General features: G+C 43.7%; 1 protein-coding gene across 1 annotated transcript in view; it reads left to right on the forward strand.

Annotated features, from left to right (window-relative positions):
• LOC120048085 (transcription initiation factor TFIID subunit 4-like) overlaps positions 1-10,805 on the forward strand; it is an 87,801-nt gene extending 76,996 nt beyond the window's left edge. Inside the window, exon 14 of the mRNA XM_038993787.1 lies at positions 10,361-10,805. Coding sequence (XP_038849715.1) covers positions 10,361-10,531 — 171 coding nt within the window. The 3' untranslated portion in view covers positions 10,532-10,805. The remainder of the gene's footprint in view (positions 1-10,360) is intronic.
• The last annotated feature ends 5,474 nt before the right edge of the window (positions 10,806-16,279 follow it).

Genomic DNA, 16,279 nt, shown 5'->3' on the forward strand with positions numbered 1-16,279 from the left:
GTTGCTTCTCGTATGTGGTTTTCTGGTAAAACATTGACAGTTCTGGGTAGATGGGTAGAGTGTGGTGCTCTGGGATCTAATCTTGTGCCTATAGTTTCCCTCCCATTACCCTGTGAAGTCAGGATCTATTAGTACCACAGTACGATGCTCTATAGTTCTCTAATGTTGGCCACCATTACGCTAGCCTACTTTGTTCTCCCCAATTAGGCCATTTCTGTCTGGGATGTGTTCAGTAATGTGTTCAGTATCTGGTCATCCTTTACTCTTTCCTGAGTAGCTTCTTTGTTTCTGTTCGCTGGTTCCTGTCCCTCCCTGTCCAAGTTTAGGAGTGATTCACTTCAACAAAGACATCAGAGTCGGACCACAGCCCTCATTTGGCATCTTTCTTAAAGGCCCAATGCAGCTGTTTTTATATCAATATCAAAAAATGTCTGGGTAACAATGAACTACCACACTGTTACACAGTTTTCCCTTAAAATTGAAATAAAATAAATAGCTTTTTAGCAAAAAACAAGAATTTTGCTAGGACCGTCTGGTAGTGGTCTGAGTGGGGAGGGGAAAACTTAAAACTAGCTGTTATTGCAAAGAGATTTGGAACTGTCTTTCTTATTGGTCTATTAATCAATTTACAGCATGGTGATGTCATCAGGCAAGCCGAAACACCCGCTCTGTGTAGATTGTATTTTCAACCAGCAACTATCAGGAAATAACAATGATCACATTTTTTCACTCTTTCACAGTGTTAGTTTCATCAGCTGTTGTACAATATAATATCAAATACAGGAACAACTGAATTTTCACTGCACTGGGCCTTTAAAAGTAGCTAACCATCAGTTGAAAAACACCCCAACCAGTGCCTTGGTTATTAACTCAGTCACCACCCTCTCATTCAACTTGAATTAAAAATAATAAACCACAAGAAATGACACTGCCACACCATTTAAAGTGTGTAAAAACCAACAAGGGCTCATTAGCAGAGTACTTCTGAAGACAAGCATTCTGACTTGAGACTCATTACACTTTCCCCATTTTAACTCTAATTGGGTTCATTTTATATATGAAACGCTCTGAATATTTAATGCAGAAAAAGTTTGGCACAACTGATACTTTATGAACAGCAGTTCTGAAGATACTTGGGCCGATAAATTGCCCAGGTTATCAAGCATGTAGAGTACAGGATTATCCTATTAGTCGTCTGTTGTATTGCTCTAGTTAGAACTTCAGAATGGGTTGCTAGGATGGTGGTACCATGTTCAACAGTCTAATAGTCTTATTGTTTAAATGTCCATGTCTTTTAATGTTAAAATACAAATACATTTCATGTTGGGTCTAATCAGTCTGATTTAGGTCATAACAGCTCTGTTGTTGTACCACTGGCAAACAATAGAGCTCTTCTGACCATCAATCCCACAATGCTATTACCAACTTTAACATTAAGGATATAACCTAGTTAATATATTAAAGTCTCTTAATTTGGTAAGATAGTCAGCTAGTCCAGCTAAGAGCGATGCAATTAAACATATAAAAAAATATGTTATGTTTTTTGTTGTAGTTTCTGCCATCTCCGACTCGCTCCTCAACAAAATCGTTTGTTTCTCTGAGGTTGGAAAATAAAAAACAGCCCAGATTCTGTTTCCAGGCACGGAAGTTTGAAGTTCTTTGTTTGGAAGGAAGGTTCCGGGTGCTGCACACTGTTTAGCTTGGTGACCCTGTGACTGTCTTCTGAGGAGTTGTATGAGCAGCCCTCCAGAGTACTGCTTCAGGTTCAGCTTTCATCTTAGCAGTAACCTGTGGACTTTGAAACTCAAGGCGATGGAATTGCAGCTTTGTCAGTACACTACTAATTAGAAAATTCCTAACCTAAAGCAAGATGTTTTAATTATGTGTTGTGTCAACGACTTTGCAGATTTAATCCATGGTTGGTACACACTCAAGTGTACCACGAACTGTGTTGTTGTACTCACACCATAAATCAACTGTTAGGGATTTGTTTTAAGGCTCTTTTCCCTTTCCCTCTCTATCTGCCCCTATAACCTTCTGCCTTCTCATCCTCCATGTTTGTTTTAAGGCTCCTTTTCCCTTTCCCTCTCTATCTGCCCCTATAACCTTCTGCCTTCTCATCCTCCATGTTTGTTTTAAGGCTCTTTTCCCTTTCCCTCTCTATCTGCCCCTATAACCTTCTGCCTTCTCATCCTCCATGTTTGTTTTAAGCCATCACATGCTTAAGTAGCCAAACTAGATGGTGAGTTAATGTGTTAGCTCGTGAAAAAGCTGTTCTGATTTGCGTTGGTTTGTGTTGTGTGTGAGGCTGAACAGTGTGACAGCTAGGCTATAGAGCTGTAGCTGGGTGTAGACTACAGCGCTGGTCTGTTGCTGTGAGTCAGTGTGAGGAAAGCCAGGAAAGGGTTAAACAGAAATTGAGCGGGGATGCTGGGGGCAGCAGTGCTGCAGAACATAGCAGTGTTCGTGCGAAGGCAAGTCATTTCCCGAAACACTGCAGACACATGGCCTGCGGCGCTCTGAAACCTTTGGAGACCAAAATGGCTTGCAGGAGTTAGAAGTAATAAGGTGTTTTTTTGCCTTCTTTCTCCTTGACTGAAATTCTGCACGGTTGCTATGCATTATTGCCATGGAGCTGGGTAGCAGTTTTTATGTTTTATGTGGGTATTAAGATGCTCTGCAACTGGCATTTTTTTGTAGATTTGTTGTTCTTTAGTGGAGAACCAAATGGAAGTTGTTTGTTTTGAAAGTAATTCCTACATTTTTTTATCATGATCAGAATGCCAGACCTGACTCTTTTTCTCTCGTATTTGTTCAGTTTTTCCTTTTTTGTAATCTTTTCAAGGACAAAGGGAAAATATGAGACCCTTTTTAGATTAAAATGACTATATTTACCTTACATGGTTGAACATGCTCTCTCTCTCTCTCTCTCTCTCTCTCTCTCTCTCTCTCTCTCTCTCTCTCTCTCTCTCTCTCTCTCTCTCTCTCTCTCGCGCTCTCTCTCTCTCTCTCTCTCTCTCTTTCTCTCTTTCTCTCACTCTCTGTTTTATGATCATTGCCATAGTGCTTTCCTGCTGGTGTATGGTTTCCTACAGAATAGGACCTCTCTATGAGCCCTGACCCTCCACAAGGTCAGATAAAGGGCAATCTGTGTGCGAGTCTGAACATAAACCTGCAGTATTAGTCCAGTCTTCCTCTGTCCTCTCTCCCATCCTGACCCCCTGATTACCAGCAGACTGAACCAAAGCCTTTTCATCCCCTCCCCTGGTTCTGTTAATCTTGGCTTGCCTTCTCTTCGTGGTTCAAAGAGGGGCTCCAGCATATAATCTGGTGTATGGTACATCTGTGAATTATTATTCTAATTCTTTATACGTTTATTAGAGCTGAATAAAATCCACATCAAATACATCACTTGGGCGATGTCAAAAGGCCCGGGGCAAATCAGCCGACATCTGTTAACTCTTTCAAAATGGCCTCATCCAGCATGTCTGTGGGCGGAGAGGGAGAGAAAGAAAGAAAGAGAGAGAAAGAAAGAGGGACAGAGGGAGAGAGAGAGATGGGGACAGAGAAAAGAGTGGGAGAGAGAGGGAGAAGGAAATGGAGGGAGAGGGAGAAAGAGAGGGAGAGAAAGAGAGAGAGGGGCTCTGTTGCTGATTAATGGCTGCCGTAGGAGAGAGGTTGGCAGACGGAGAGTGCAGACCGAGCGTGGAGAGAGAGGGACTGCACTCCCACGGCTGGGCTACACACTATAAACAGAACTGAGGGAGGGAGGGAAGAGAGGAGGAGAGGAGCGTTCCCTGGATGAAATGCAGCGTGGAGGTGAACATGTGGGAAAGCTTTGTGTTCCTGGCACACAGTCAGTCAGTCGGTACGGTGGTGATGGGAGGGCCTTTTCCTAACTTCACAGAGCAGGGCGGCGGGCCGGGCTCTTTGACTAAGAGGGACTAACACACTCACTAACCTTTCACCACCGTCTGAGCACTGGTCCCCCATTTGATGTTCCCAGTTGCACAGCCAGTCAGCCACAGTCATGACTGTTGTACTATTAATGTCTGGTTGTGCCTTGTCACATTAACTCCTGGTTTAGCTTGTCAATAAAGAGGCTTCATTGTAAGTCTGTTTGTAAGTCAGAGATTCCATTTTTTTGCCTTGAGGTTCAGGCTTTATGAACATGTGGAAAGGGATGGTTTAACATGTAAGTTGTAGGTTAATATGTACATACAGCCCACAAGCCAAGCTATTTCTTGATCTTACATATTTTTTCCCAGAATGTGAAACACACACATTAGATTACTTTTGAAGAAACTGTGCAGACTGCTGTGTGCGTATGCACTCTTGTCTGTCTGTGTGTGTGTGTACGTGTGTGTCTGCAGCCTCCTGTCCTCCCACCCCCTGTCTGCAGCCTCCTCTCCTCCCACCCCCTGTCTGCAGCCTCCTCTCTTCCCACCCCCTGTCTGCAGCCTCCTCTCCTCCCACCCCCTGTCTGCAGCCTCCGCTCCTCCCACCCCATGTCTGCAGCGTCCTCTCTTCCCAGCCCCTGTCTGCAGCCTCCGCTCCTCCCACCCCCTGTCTGCAGCCTCCTCTCCTCCCACCCCCTGTCTGCAGCCTCCTCTCTTCCCACCCCCTGTCTGCAGCCTCCTCTCCTCCCAGCCCCCTGTCTGCAGCCTCCGCTCCTCCCACCCCCTGTCTGCAGCCTCCTCTCTTCCCAGCCCCTGTCTGCAGCCTCCTCTCCTCCCAGCCCATGTCTGCAGCCTCTTCTCTTCCCACCCCCTGTCTGCAGCCTCCTCTCCTCCCACCCCCTGTCTGCAGCCTCCTCTCTTCCCACCCCCTGTCTGCAGCCTCCTCTCTTCCCACCCCCTGTCTGCAGCCTCCTCTCCTCCCAGCCCCCTGTCTGCAGCCTCCTCTCTTCCCACCCCCTGTCTGCAGCCTCCTCTCCTCCCAGCCCCCTGTCTGCAGCCTCCTCTCCTCCCAGCCCCTGTCTGCAGCCTCCTCTCTTCCCAGCCCCCTGTCTGCAGCCTCCTCTCCTCCCAGCCCCCTGTCTGCAGCCACCTCTCCTCCCAGCCCCCTGTCTGCAGCCTCCTCTCTTCCCAGCTCGCTGTCTGCAGCCTCCTCTCTTCCCAGCTCGCTGTCTGCAGCCTCCTCTCTTCCCAGCTCGCTGTCTGCAGCCTCCTCTCCTCTGCAGCCTCCTCTCTTCCCAGCCCCCTGTCTGCAGCCTCCTCTCTTCCCAGCCCCCTGTCTGCAGCCTCCTCTCTTCCCAGCTCGCTGTCTGCAGCCTCCTCTCTTCCCAGCTCGCTGTCTGCAGCCTCCTCTCTTCCCAGCTCGCTGTCTGCAGCCTCCTCTCTTCCCAGCTCGCTGTCTGCAGCCTCCTCTCTTCCCAGCTCGCTGTCTGCAGCCTCCTCTCTTCCCAGCTCGCTGTCTGCAGCCTCCTCTCTTCCCAGCTCGCTGTCTGCAGCCTCCTCTCCTCCCTACAGAGTGCTGATCCAGCAGTATTGGCTCTGCTGGGCCAACCAACCCAACACTCTCTGTGCTGTGTAGAGCTGTGTGTGTGCCAGGAAAAGTGGGCCATTAACCCTCAGCCCGAAGGTGTGACCTGAGCCAAATCCAATATTTGCTCCAGCATCAAGGCCCGGTGCCACTCAAGTTCAAAGCTGCTGATCAGCAGAAAGACCCTAAACAATAAAGGACCAAATGCTAATTCCTAAGACACCTAGGAGCTTCAACACCACCAGACAATTAGCCAGGAGAGGAGAGAGAGAAGGAGAGAGAAACATACATTATTAATCAAAAGTAAATTTAGCAAAGTGGGGACTAATCTTGGCTCTCTCTGCACCCAAGGTTGAACAGTAGATTAAGGAAGATAGAAAATATTGAAGGTAGACTGACCTGAGCTCACCATTTCCTTACTGTGGAAGAAAGAAATCCTCCCTTTATGGTATAGATACTATCCTATAGTAATGAGTGAATAACACAGCAGTGTATGAAAGACAAATATCTAAATGAGAGTAAGCATTCTCTTGCTGTCTTCCTGATCAGTTTGTGTGCTGAAATATGTAGGCGCCATAATGATACTGATTGTACACTATGCACATCATGTCAGTTGTATTGTTGTGTGTTTCTGGATGTACATGCACACCCACGCTCCCTGGTCTCTCCCAGCCAGGGTGAACTGCAGTGTGTCTATCCCATTGGCACACTGTCATGTAAGAGTGTGGAGGTGAGGAGGTAAGGGCTGTAGCCAGTGTTAGCGGACTGGGGCCCTTCTCTAGAGTATCCAGTCTCTATAGTCACCTCTCCTCTCAGCCCCCTGTCCTCTCCTCAGGTTCTCCACAGCTCTGTCTGTCTGTGTGTCTCAGGGACACAAACAACTGAAACGTCTGAAAGGATGTATCGAGGTATCCCTGTGTGTGTTGCACGATGGATATGTCATGTGACATAATGCCTCGCAGCACCCATCACAGATAAAATGACAGATGCTGCTTTTTGCCTCGTGGATCTTTCTCAGCAGCAAAGACGATTTTGCAAAGACAAACTCTCTGTCTGTCTCTCTCCCTCTCTTTCTCTCTCTATCTCTCTCTCCACGGTGACCTTACGAAGCGTGCCATTCTGCCGTTCATTTAATGTCAGACACCATTACTATATAATTGCTGTTGAGGGGAAAAGCGTGGTGTTTTGACTTCTCGCCTCTCCTTATATCTGACACTCAGCCATCTGCTTTGTATTGTGTTTGTGAGGGTATTTTCCTATTTCCCCCCTTAACATGAGTCAACATGCATTTGAAAGAGGGATTGGTCTCCATAGATACAGACAACAACAGACCGTGTGTTTGGGTTGCTGGCAGGTTGCAGAGGCTTATTAAGATGAGGGGAGGGGAGGAGGAAGAGAAGAGGCTGCCTGCGATGCTGCTGCGTTAGCTAAGTGAAATCAGCTTGGCTCGCTGGCAGCAGGCTGACCTTTCTCCCTGTATTTGGATCACTTACCCAGGCTGAGGCTCGCCATGAACTGGGTACCCACAGGAGATGAGTGAGGCATTCTGGGAGCTCCAGACTACGAGGCCAGGGGGCTAGTAGTGATGTCCAGGGCTACTGCCCATCCCCACCTCCCTCCTCACCCCTCCACGCCGGCGGTCACCCGCCCCGTCTGTCCAGGTGGATGGATGGCTTTGATTGGTGGAGTGTGTTGCTGTGTCGCAGGGCGGTGGGGTGAGTGGCAGTAATTGGCATGGCAGCGGGCAGGCCCATCTTTCACGTGTGGTCAGTCGTGATTGGCCTGATGAGCCAGGCAGGGTGAGGGTAGGGGCGCTCCTTCCCAGTGAGGACCCTGGGGACGGAAGAGACAGACGGAGGCCTGTCCCGTGTGCACCTCCACCCCGACTGGCCCTCCCGACTTGTCAACATCACTGACAGGAACAGATGTGTGGAGGGAGACATGGAAGGGACAAATGGAACTCTATTCCCTATATAGAGCACTACTTTTGACCAGAGCCCTATGAGTACTATAGTGCACTCTATTGGTAATAACTTTTGACCAGAGCTGTATGAGTACTATAGTGCACTCTATAGGGAATAACGTTTGACCAGAGCTCTATGAGTACTATAGTGCACTCTATAGGGAATGACTTTTGACCAGAGACCTATGAGTACTATAGTGCACTCTATAGGGAATGACTTTTGACCAGAGACCTATCAGTACTATTGTGCACTCTATAAGGAATAACATTTGGCCAGAGGACAATAGTGCACTCTATAGGGAATAACTTTTGACCAGAGCTCTATGAGTACTGTAGTGCACTCTATAGGGAATAACATTTGACCAGAGCCCTATGAGTAATACAGTGCACTCTATAGGGAATAACTGTTGACCAGAGCACTATGAGTACTATAGTGCACTCTATAGGGAATAACTTTTGACCAGAGCACTATGAGTACTATAGTGCACCTTATAGGGAATAACCTTTGACCAGAGCCCTATGAGTACTATAGTGCACTCTATTGGGAATAACTTTTGACCAGAGCCCTATGAGTACTATAGTGCACTCTATAGGGAATAACGTTTGACCAGAGCTCTATGAGTACTATAGTGCACTCTATAGGGAATAACGTTTGACCAGAGCTCTATGAGTACTATAGTGCACCTTATAGGGAATAACTTTTGACCAGAGCCCTATGAGTAGTATAGTGCACTCTATAGGGAATAACTTTTGACCAGAGCCCTATGAGTACTATAGTGCACTCTATAGGGAATAACTTTTGACCAGAGCCCTATGAGTACTATAGTGCACTTTATAAGGAATAACATTTGACCAGAGGACTATAGTGCACTCTATAGGGAATAACTTTTGACCTGAGCTCTATGAGTACTATAGTGCAATCTATAGGGAATAACTTTTGACCAGAGCTCTATGAGTACTATCTTGCACTCTATAGGGAATAACTTTTGACCAGAGACCTATGAGTACTATAGTGCACTCTATAGGGAATAACTTTTGACCAGAGCTCTATGAGTACTATCTTGCACTCTATAGGGAATAACTTTTGACCAGAGACCTATGAGTACTATAGTGCACTCTATAGGGAATAACTTTTGACCAGAGCCCTATGGATACTTTAGTGCACTCTATAGGGAATAACTTTTGACCAGAGCCCTATGAGTACTATAGTGCACTCTATTGGGAATAAGGTTCTATTTGGGACGCAACCTAGAGACTACAGAGAGGCTGTGGCCACCCTTACTCCCCAGTGGTTTGCAGGGTATTTGAAGCTAGATACTGTCATGTATACAAAGTCTATAGGGTGAGTTTACAACTGCACTGTAGTCTTGGGTCCTGAAAATCCATACCTTTCATATGCTTGCAATTAGGCTCTGTCTATACAACTGTATGTTTATAGAGCGGTGCAATCAATGTAATTGTGGGAGGGTGTTATGGGGAGTTCCTAACGGAAATGGCTGTCTTATTTCTTTCTGCCTGGGTTACAGTGGGTGAGTGGGCATTTTGGTGGATTTGCTACCTGATGTTTTTCATTTGGAAACGTAAACGGTTGTCTGTGATTTATATCAGGGTTCTGTATACACTCATTCTATATTTTAATTTTCCCGCTTCTTTGCATAGAATTGAATACAAACAAGGAGTTTGTTTCAGAATGGAAAAGTCAGCTCAGATCTATGTCAGCTGATTTGTTTATCTAGAGAAAATGTGTTCATTTCCAGGGCGATATAAAGAGCTATGAAGACAGTTAAATAAAGAGCTATGAAGACAGTTAAATAAAGAGCTATGAAGACAGTTAAATAAAGAGCTATGAAGACAGTTAAATAAAGAGCTATGAAGACAGTTAAATAAAGAGCTATGAAGACAGTTAAATAAAGAGCTATGAAGACAGTTAAATAAAGAGCTATGAAGACAGTTAAATAAAGAGCTATGAAGACAGTTAAATAAAGAGCTATGAAGACAGTTAAATAAAGAGCTATGAAGACAGTTAAATAAAGAGCTATGAAGACAGTTAAATAAAGAGCTATGAAGACAGTTAAATAAAGAGCTATGAAGACAGTACTCAGTCTGAGTACATCAAGATTGTTTTCATGATCTTCACATCCTGCTAGTTTAAGTGCAAAGTAATGCTATAAATGATTTCTTTGTACACTAGAATGCACCTAAAGTTCTGGACTTTATTAGTGAATCAGCGTTGATCTCGGTCTCTTACTCTACAAGAGGGTTTTACTTTGTTAAAACTGAAGTAAGGGTTTGTAAGTAAGCATTTCACTGTAAGGTCTACACCTGTTGTATTCGGCGCATGTGACAAATAAAATGTGATTTGATGTGAAGTAAGTGTATGTGCCTAATTGTTGAGAGAGGCTAGCCTATATGCAGCACTCAGATGTTTCCTGTCTAACAAGGATGTGTTCATTTTTAGACATGGGAAACAGTCACGGTACAGTTGAAGTCGGAAGTTTACATACACCTTAGCCAAATACATTTAAACTCAGTTATTCACAATTCCTGACATTTAATCCTAGTAACAATTCCCTGTCTTAGGTCAGTTAGGATCACCACTTTCCACAAGTATACAACAGGTTGGGTGACTTAGACACAGAGGAGTGAAGGCGTTCACAGTATTGAAAGCCTTGTCATGATTGGATGATATTGATGTTAGTGATCTGTTGTCCCTTGCTAACTTTACCTTCCCCTCTATCTGTCTCTTTTCTCTGTCTCTTCTCTCTGTCTCTTCTCTCTGACTGTAAACATTTTGAACTTGAATTGGTTATTTAATTCTTATCAGCCACCTACAGCCGCTAGCCTTGGAGCACATGATGTTGAAATGGATATGCTGTCCCAGGACTTCCCCCTGTTCTCTCTCTCTCTCCCCAGGTATCAGGCAGCTCAGTGGGGTCGCCGGGCGCTGCCTCCTCCCCCTCCACGTCGTCACAGCGGCAACGTCAACGCATCACCCGCGTCAACCTCAGGGACTTCATCTTCTACATGGAGCAGGAGAGAGAGACAGCCCACTCACTTCTGCTCTACCGGGCTCTGCTCAAGTAGCACCCTCTCCCTCCCAGCACCCTCCTCTCTCTCCCTTACCATCTCCTTCTACCCCTGCAACGTGCCTTCAATCGGGTCAGATGTTTCAGCTCAGTGTCTGTGTTGTGATGTTGATATTAACATAGCTTTTGATATAAAGGCTAGAGAAAAAACTCACTAAAATATATTGTATGTGTCTTTATCTGTTTTAGCTTCATGATAAATACACTGAGTACCAAACATTAAGAACACCTTCCTAATATTGCCCTTTGCCCCCAGAACAGCCTCAGTTCATCGGGGCATGGACTCTACAAGGTGTCGAAAGTGTTTGACAGGGATGCTGGCCCATGTTGACTCCAATGCTTCCCACAGTTGTCAAGTTGGCTGGATGTCCTTTGGGTGGTGGACCATTCTTGATACACACGGGAAACTGTTGAGCGTGAAAAACCCAGCAGTGTTGCAGTTCTTGACAGAAACCGGTGCGCCTGGCACCTACCAACATACCCCGTTCAAAGGCACTTAAATATTTTGTCTTGACCATTCACCCTCTGAATGGCACACGTACGCAATCCATGTCTCAAAAATCATTCTTTAACCCGTCTCCTCCCCTTCATCTACACTGATTGAAGTGGATTTAACAAGTCACATCAATAAGGGATCATAGCTTTCACCTGCAGTCTCCTGGTCAGTCTATGTCATGGAAAGAGCAGGTGTCCTTAATGTTTTGTACACTCAGTGTATATGTATTTAGAGTGTTGAATTTAAGCCCATGGTGATGCAAACTCCTTGAGTATTATTGGGACTGGGTTTTTAAGGAGAGATGTGTTTTTGTGTCTAAGGACCTGAGCCAGTACTTTTTCCATGTCAGTTGTAAATTTGATGTCCCAGGCGAAATACTGAATGAACCATCTCAAAGTGATTTTCTTTCAAATAATCATATTCTGAACTTAATACAGCCTACAATATTCTGAACTTAGTACAGCCTACAATATTCTGAACTTAGTACAGCCTACAATATTCTGAACTTAGTACAGCCTACAATATTCTGAACTTAGTACAGCCTACAATATTCTGAACTTAGTACAGCCTACAATATTCTGAACTTAGTACAGCCTACAATATTCTGAACTTAGTACAGCCTACAATTAGAACGTATTTGTTGAACAAAGTCCAGTGAATAAAGTTACACAAAACTAACAAGTCATAGAGTGGTCTGATGCTTTATACCAGAAACTTACCAGAGCAGTTTTTTTGAAAGTTTATCTTCAGAAAATGGATTACAGCATAAATCGAGCTCTTTAAATGTAAATAGTCATTTTGAATACTTTTGAACAGCATGTATGATATTTTTACCACGTGTAATGTTAATGACTCAATACTGAGATATTCTGTAAAATCATGTGCATTGAAATTTGTTATGATTAGAATGTTATTTTATTTGGCTCCACATTAGCTGACGCCATGACGACAGCTAGTCTACCTGGGGTCCGACACGAAACGAAAAAGACATTACTGACAAAAATACTTTTTAATTTACATACAGTACACTTAAAAAACTGTAAGGTCTACACCTGTTGTAAAATACCTAAAAGGTAACATTTAACTGTCAATAAGCAAATTGTATTCTTTGCATTCTTTCACTTTATAAACTTTATTTTAATACAATGCAGATAGTCTCATCCAATCCAACAGGTCAATAATCAAACAATGGTCAGAGTTACCACAGTCCACCAATATGGTGGATTCTGGCCAGTCACCCTCATTGAGCAAGGCACAGTAGTCTCTCTCTGTACCCAAATTTATGGAGAGATTATTTTTTTCAAGATGTTCCTGTAGAATTTAGATGTTGGCCATCTGTCTCATTGTTTGTGCCCATTTCCACAATACTTTAGGTTGTCCGAAGAACTTATTCTGTGAAGCCAGGCCCATATACCCTCAGCAGATGCCCAGAGTGCAGTATGGTCGGTCGACAAGCAGCTCCCATTAGGGTTTCCTCTGTTTCACTTCAAGAATATTAACAATACATATCAGACGTGTAAGGAGCTGGACAGTTGTTGGAGTACAGTTTTGAGAATTCTTCATTTTAGCCTAATATTGACATTGCAATGTTTTTAGAGTTGTATGTTTTTATGTTCTCTCTAGAATGAGAGGCGGGAGACTAATGCCTCTCTGTCAGTAGCTATAGATCCTTGTCATTAGGGTCCAACTCTGCAAGGCATCAGTGTTGTCACCTGTTTCTGACCATCCTCTTATTAACATGGCCTTTCTCTTATTGGTTGGTTTTGAATAGCCTAGTCTCTATGCAGATTCTGTCTTGTGTCGCTTTGTCATTTATTTGTTGAATGGGCAACATTTGAAATGAAAGTGCATTGAAGTTTTTTCTAACAGCACTATTATATACTGTTTTTGTATTACTTATACAATGAGAAAAACAGAACGCTGTGTTACCAATGTATAGAAAAAAAGAGTTCCTGTCTCTTAAGCATCAAACAGTATTGTCAGTTGGTGTTGAAAGGGAAACTTATTTTTTAACTATTTATATATTTTTCTTTTGAGTTCTTTTTTCATTGGCATTTCATTTGAAAAAATTGAAGTTTAAAAGCACAAAAATACCTATTTGTTCAGTGGTTATTAATATTTTAATAATTATTTGTATAATTTCTGATAAATAAACAGGAGAACATTTCTACTACTTCAGCTTTTTAGCCAAAATATAAGGATTACTGATGTACCCAGTTGGAAGATGTTTTAATGTATGGATAATTTGTAAATATTGTTTACAAGACCATGTGTTTATTAGGACTATGTTATTTTTGGTAAACTCTGTACATATCCTGAAAATGTCCTGTTTGTGTGAAAAACATACTTCTGTATTTGTACCTATTTTGTAAAGGAATAAATAAACTGTTTACTAAACTAAGCAGACACAGACTTTTGTGATTTGAGTGCAATTTCTTTGAATATCCACAATATCCATATCCATCTGTAATATGTTTAGTAACACTTGATACCATACAGTACAGTTCTGTAGTTAAAGCAGAGTAACTGGATTTGGTAGTACAGCTTTATTAAAGTACTGTACTTAAATTGTGTAGCTGTAGCTTAAGTGTTGTAATTACTGTACTATATAACAGGTTAGCATGTTAGCTACGCATAGTAATCAGTTTCTCTTAATTATTTAAATCTAACCACAAAATCAACAGTAATGTTTTTACAAGACAGTTAGTTGTACCCAAACTGAAATTGACTATTGAAACCAACTTCATATCTATTTACTAGCATTACACATGCTAAGTACAAATTGAGTTAAGTACCAGTACTAGAGACCAAGAAGAAGTCCCCTCCGGATTTTACTGCTAATTAAGCGGCAGCATTTTGAAAAGACCAAAACGTTTAACTCGGTGCAAAACACAGGGATTTGGGAGCAGATTCTGGTGTTTTTTTTTCTAGATGCAGCAGCAGGCCCATTTGAAAGTCCCTTTGGCCCCTCAGACTGCTGATCTTGATTTAACCCCTAACGTCCCCTACTTTACCCATGCAGGGACTAAACTGGTGCACTGCAAAGATATGTTTGTGCGGGGTCTGGCACATTTTTCTGGGGATTATAGTATATTGAGAGTTCACTACAAGTCAAACTGAAAAAGTGAATGACCACATAAGAAACCACAAGAGATCTGTTTTACATGTAACTGCATGAGCTGTAGTGTATTTTCCCTCTTGAAAGAGACAGTGTTAGTGCAGATGAAAGGAGGAAAAAACAACACCCTATTATCCAAGAAATGACACAAAGGACAGGACCGAGGCAGACAGGACAGGACCGAGGCAGGCAGGACCGAGGCAGACAGGACCGAGGCAGACAGGACAGGACCGAGGCAGGCAGGACCGAGGCAGACAGGACCGAGGCAGACAGGACAGGACCGAGGCAGACAGGACCGAGGCAGGCAGGACCGAGGCAGACAGGACCGAGGCAGGCAGGACCGAGGCAGGCAGGACCGAGGCAGACAGGACAGGACCGAGGCAGACAGGACCGAGGCAGACAGGACCGAGGCAGACAGGACCGAGGCAAAGAGGACTGAGGCAGAAAATATACAGTACATCCTTTTATTATCGCAAATATGCAAGAAAAATCAAATGGACACACTGTAAGTGAACACATGCCCTTTAATACCACAGTCTAATTATTAAAACATTTTAAATAATATACATTTTGTACCTTAAGTATACCCTTTTGAAATGTGTTTAATCCATATGTACACAACATAATGCTTGCAAATTGGAAATTATTTTCATTATTTTTGTTTCGTAGTAAATGAGAGGACTTAGAGGTCTCTTTTTTAATAAGACGGTCAAGGGCTCAGTAAAAGCCAGAGTCCTGATAACAATTTAATATACAAACAACTGTACAACTGCCCTCCGGTCTCTGGACTTCACACCACACAGAGAAGTGGTAGGACTCCTTGTTAATTATGGTCTACCAACTTACTGACCACAAATTACTAAAAGAAAATGGTACACTCTCAGAAAAAAAGAGTGCTATGTGTCCCTGTAGGGGAACCCTCTGAAAAAAAGGTTCCAGATAGAACCCTTTAAGATCAGAGAGCTATTTCTGGTTCAAAATAGCACACTTTAACAGGTTCCTTTTGGAACACAGGTTCAATTTGGAACCCAAAACGGTTCTATCTGGAGCCAACTTTCAGGGGGTTCTCCTACAGGGACAAATGGTGCTGCACAGCACTCCTTTTTTTCTGAGTGTATGTGTGAAAACATACAATATGTTAGAGGAAATGGCCCAGTAATGTATGAGGTATCTGTGAGAACCTGCCACCTGTAAGAGGTATTGTTGAGTTGCTTTACTCTTGTGTCAACAAGGAAGTGAACTGATGAAGGTGAGCTAAATGCTGCCACATACTGTAACTATTCAGAACCATTGAGAACTGAGCTGGTTACCTTCAGATGTTAAAGTTGAATCTAGAGATACCAGAGGACATAAAGTAGGGAGGGAATGTTTGTTTGGTCTGGTGCGGTGTGGTGCAGTCCAGTGAGCCATGGGGGTAACGTTAGGAGGGTGCTCTGTACAGAAGGGAATGTGATGACGCAGTGGGGGGCACAACCCTTGTCTCTACTGGCATTGCTGAGGAGCTGGGAGTGCATGGGAGCCCGGGAGACCCACTGGGCTCTGAAGCCCCACATCCCTCAGCAATATGAAAGGCCTGGTTGGCCATTCCCTTTGAGGCGACTGGATGCAAGGGCCCAGGCCAGTAGCAGGTCAGAACAAAGAGGAGCCTGATTGGGAGGGAGGCCCCCCAGGAGGTCTGTGCTGCCTTCTGGACTTCTTGAAGCTAAACTAACTAACTAACCCTGGCCATCTTTAAGAACTGAAGACTGAAGAAGTCCTGGGGCTTGTTTAATCAGTGAACATCCACAGAGAGGACACTGGACACTAGGACCAAGAGGAGAGTTGGTTCATTACAAATTAGAGTACCATCCCATTTGAATTAAGATTTTTGTAATGTTTAGTGAAACACCCACCATAGAAGGTTTCAAAACAAACTCATTAACAAGCCGGTGCTGAACCAAGATCAGAATGGGCCTCTTTTTGATCAATTATTTTGGAATGGAAGAAACACAGTTACACAGACAGTATGACAACTTTATACTCTTTCTTTCTTGTTTCTCTCTTTGATCCACAAATGTAGAGAATCAAACCATGGAATCACAGCAGGATAGAGTAAGTGCCTCCCACTCTTTTTCTCTGTAAACAATGCTCTG

The sequence above is a fragment of the Salvelinus namaycush genome, chromosome 1 (assembly GCF_016432855.1).
Source record: "Salvelinus namaycush isolate Seneca chromosome 1, SaNama_1.0, whole genome shotgun sequence".
In the NCBI taxonomy this organism is placed as follows: Eukaryota; Metazoa; Chordata; class Actinopteri; order Salmoniformes; family Salmonidae; genus Salvelinus; species Salvelinus namaycush.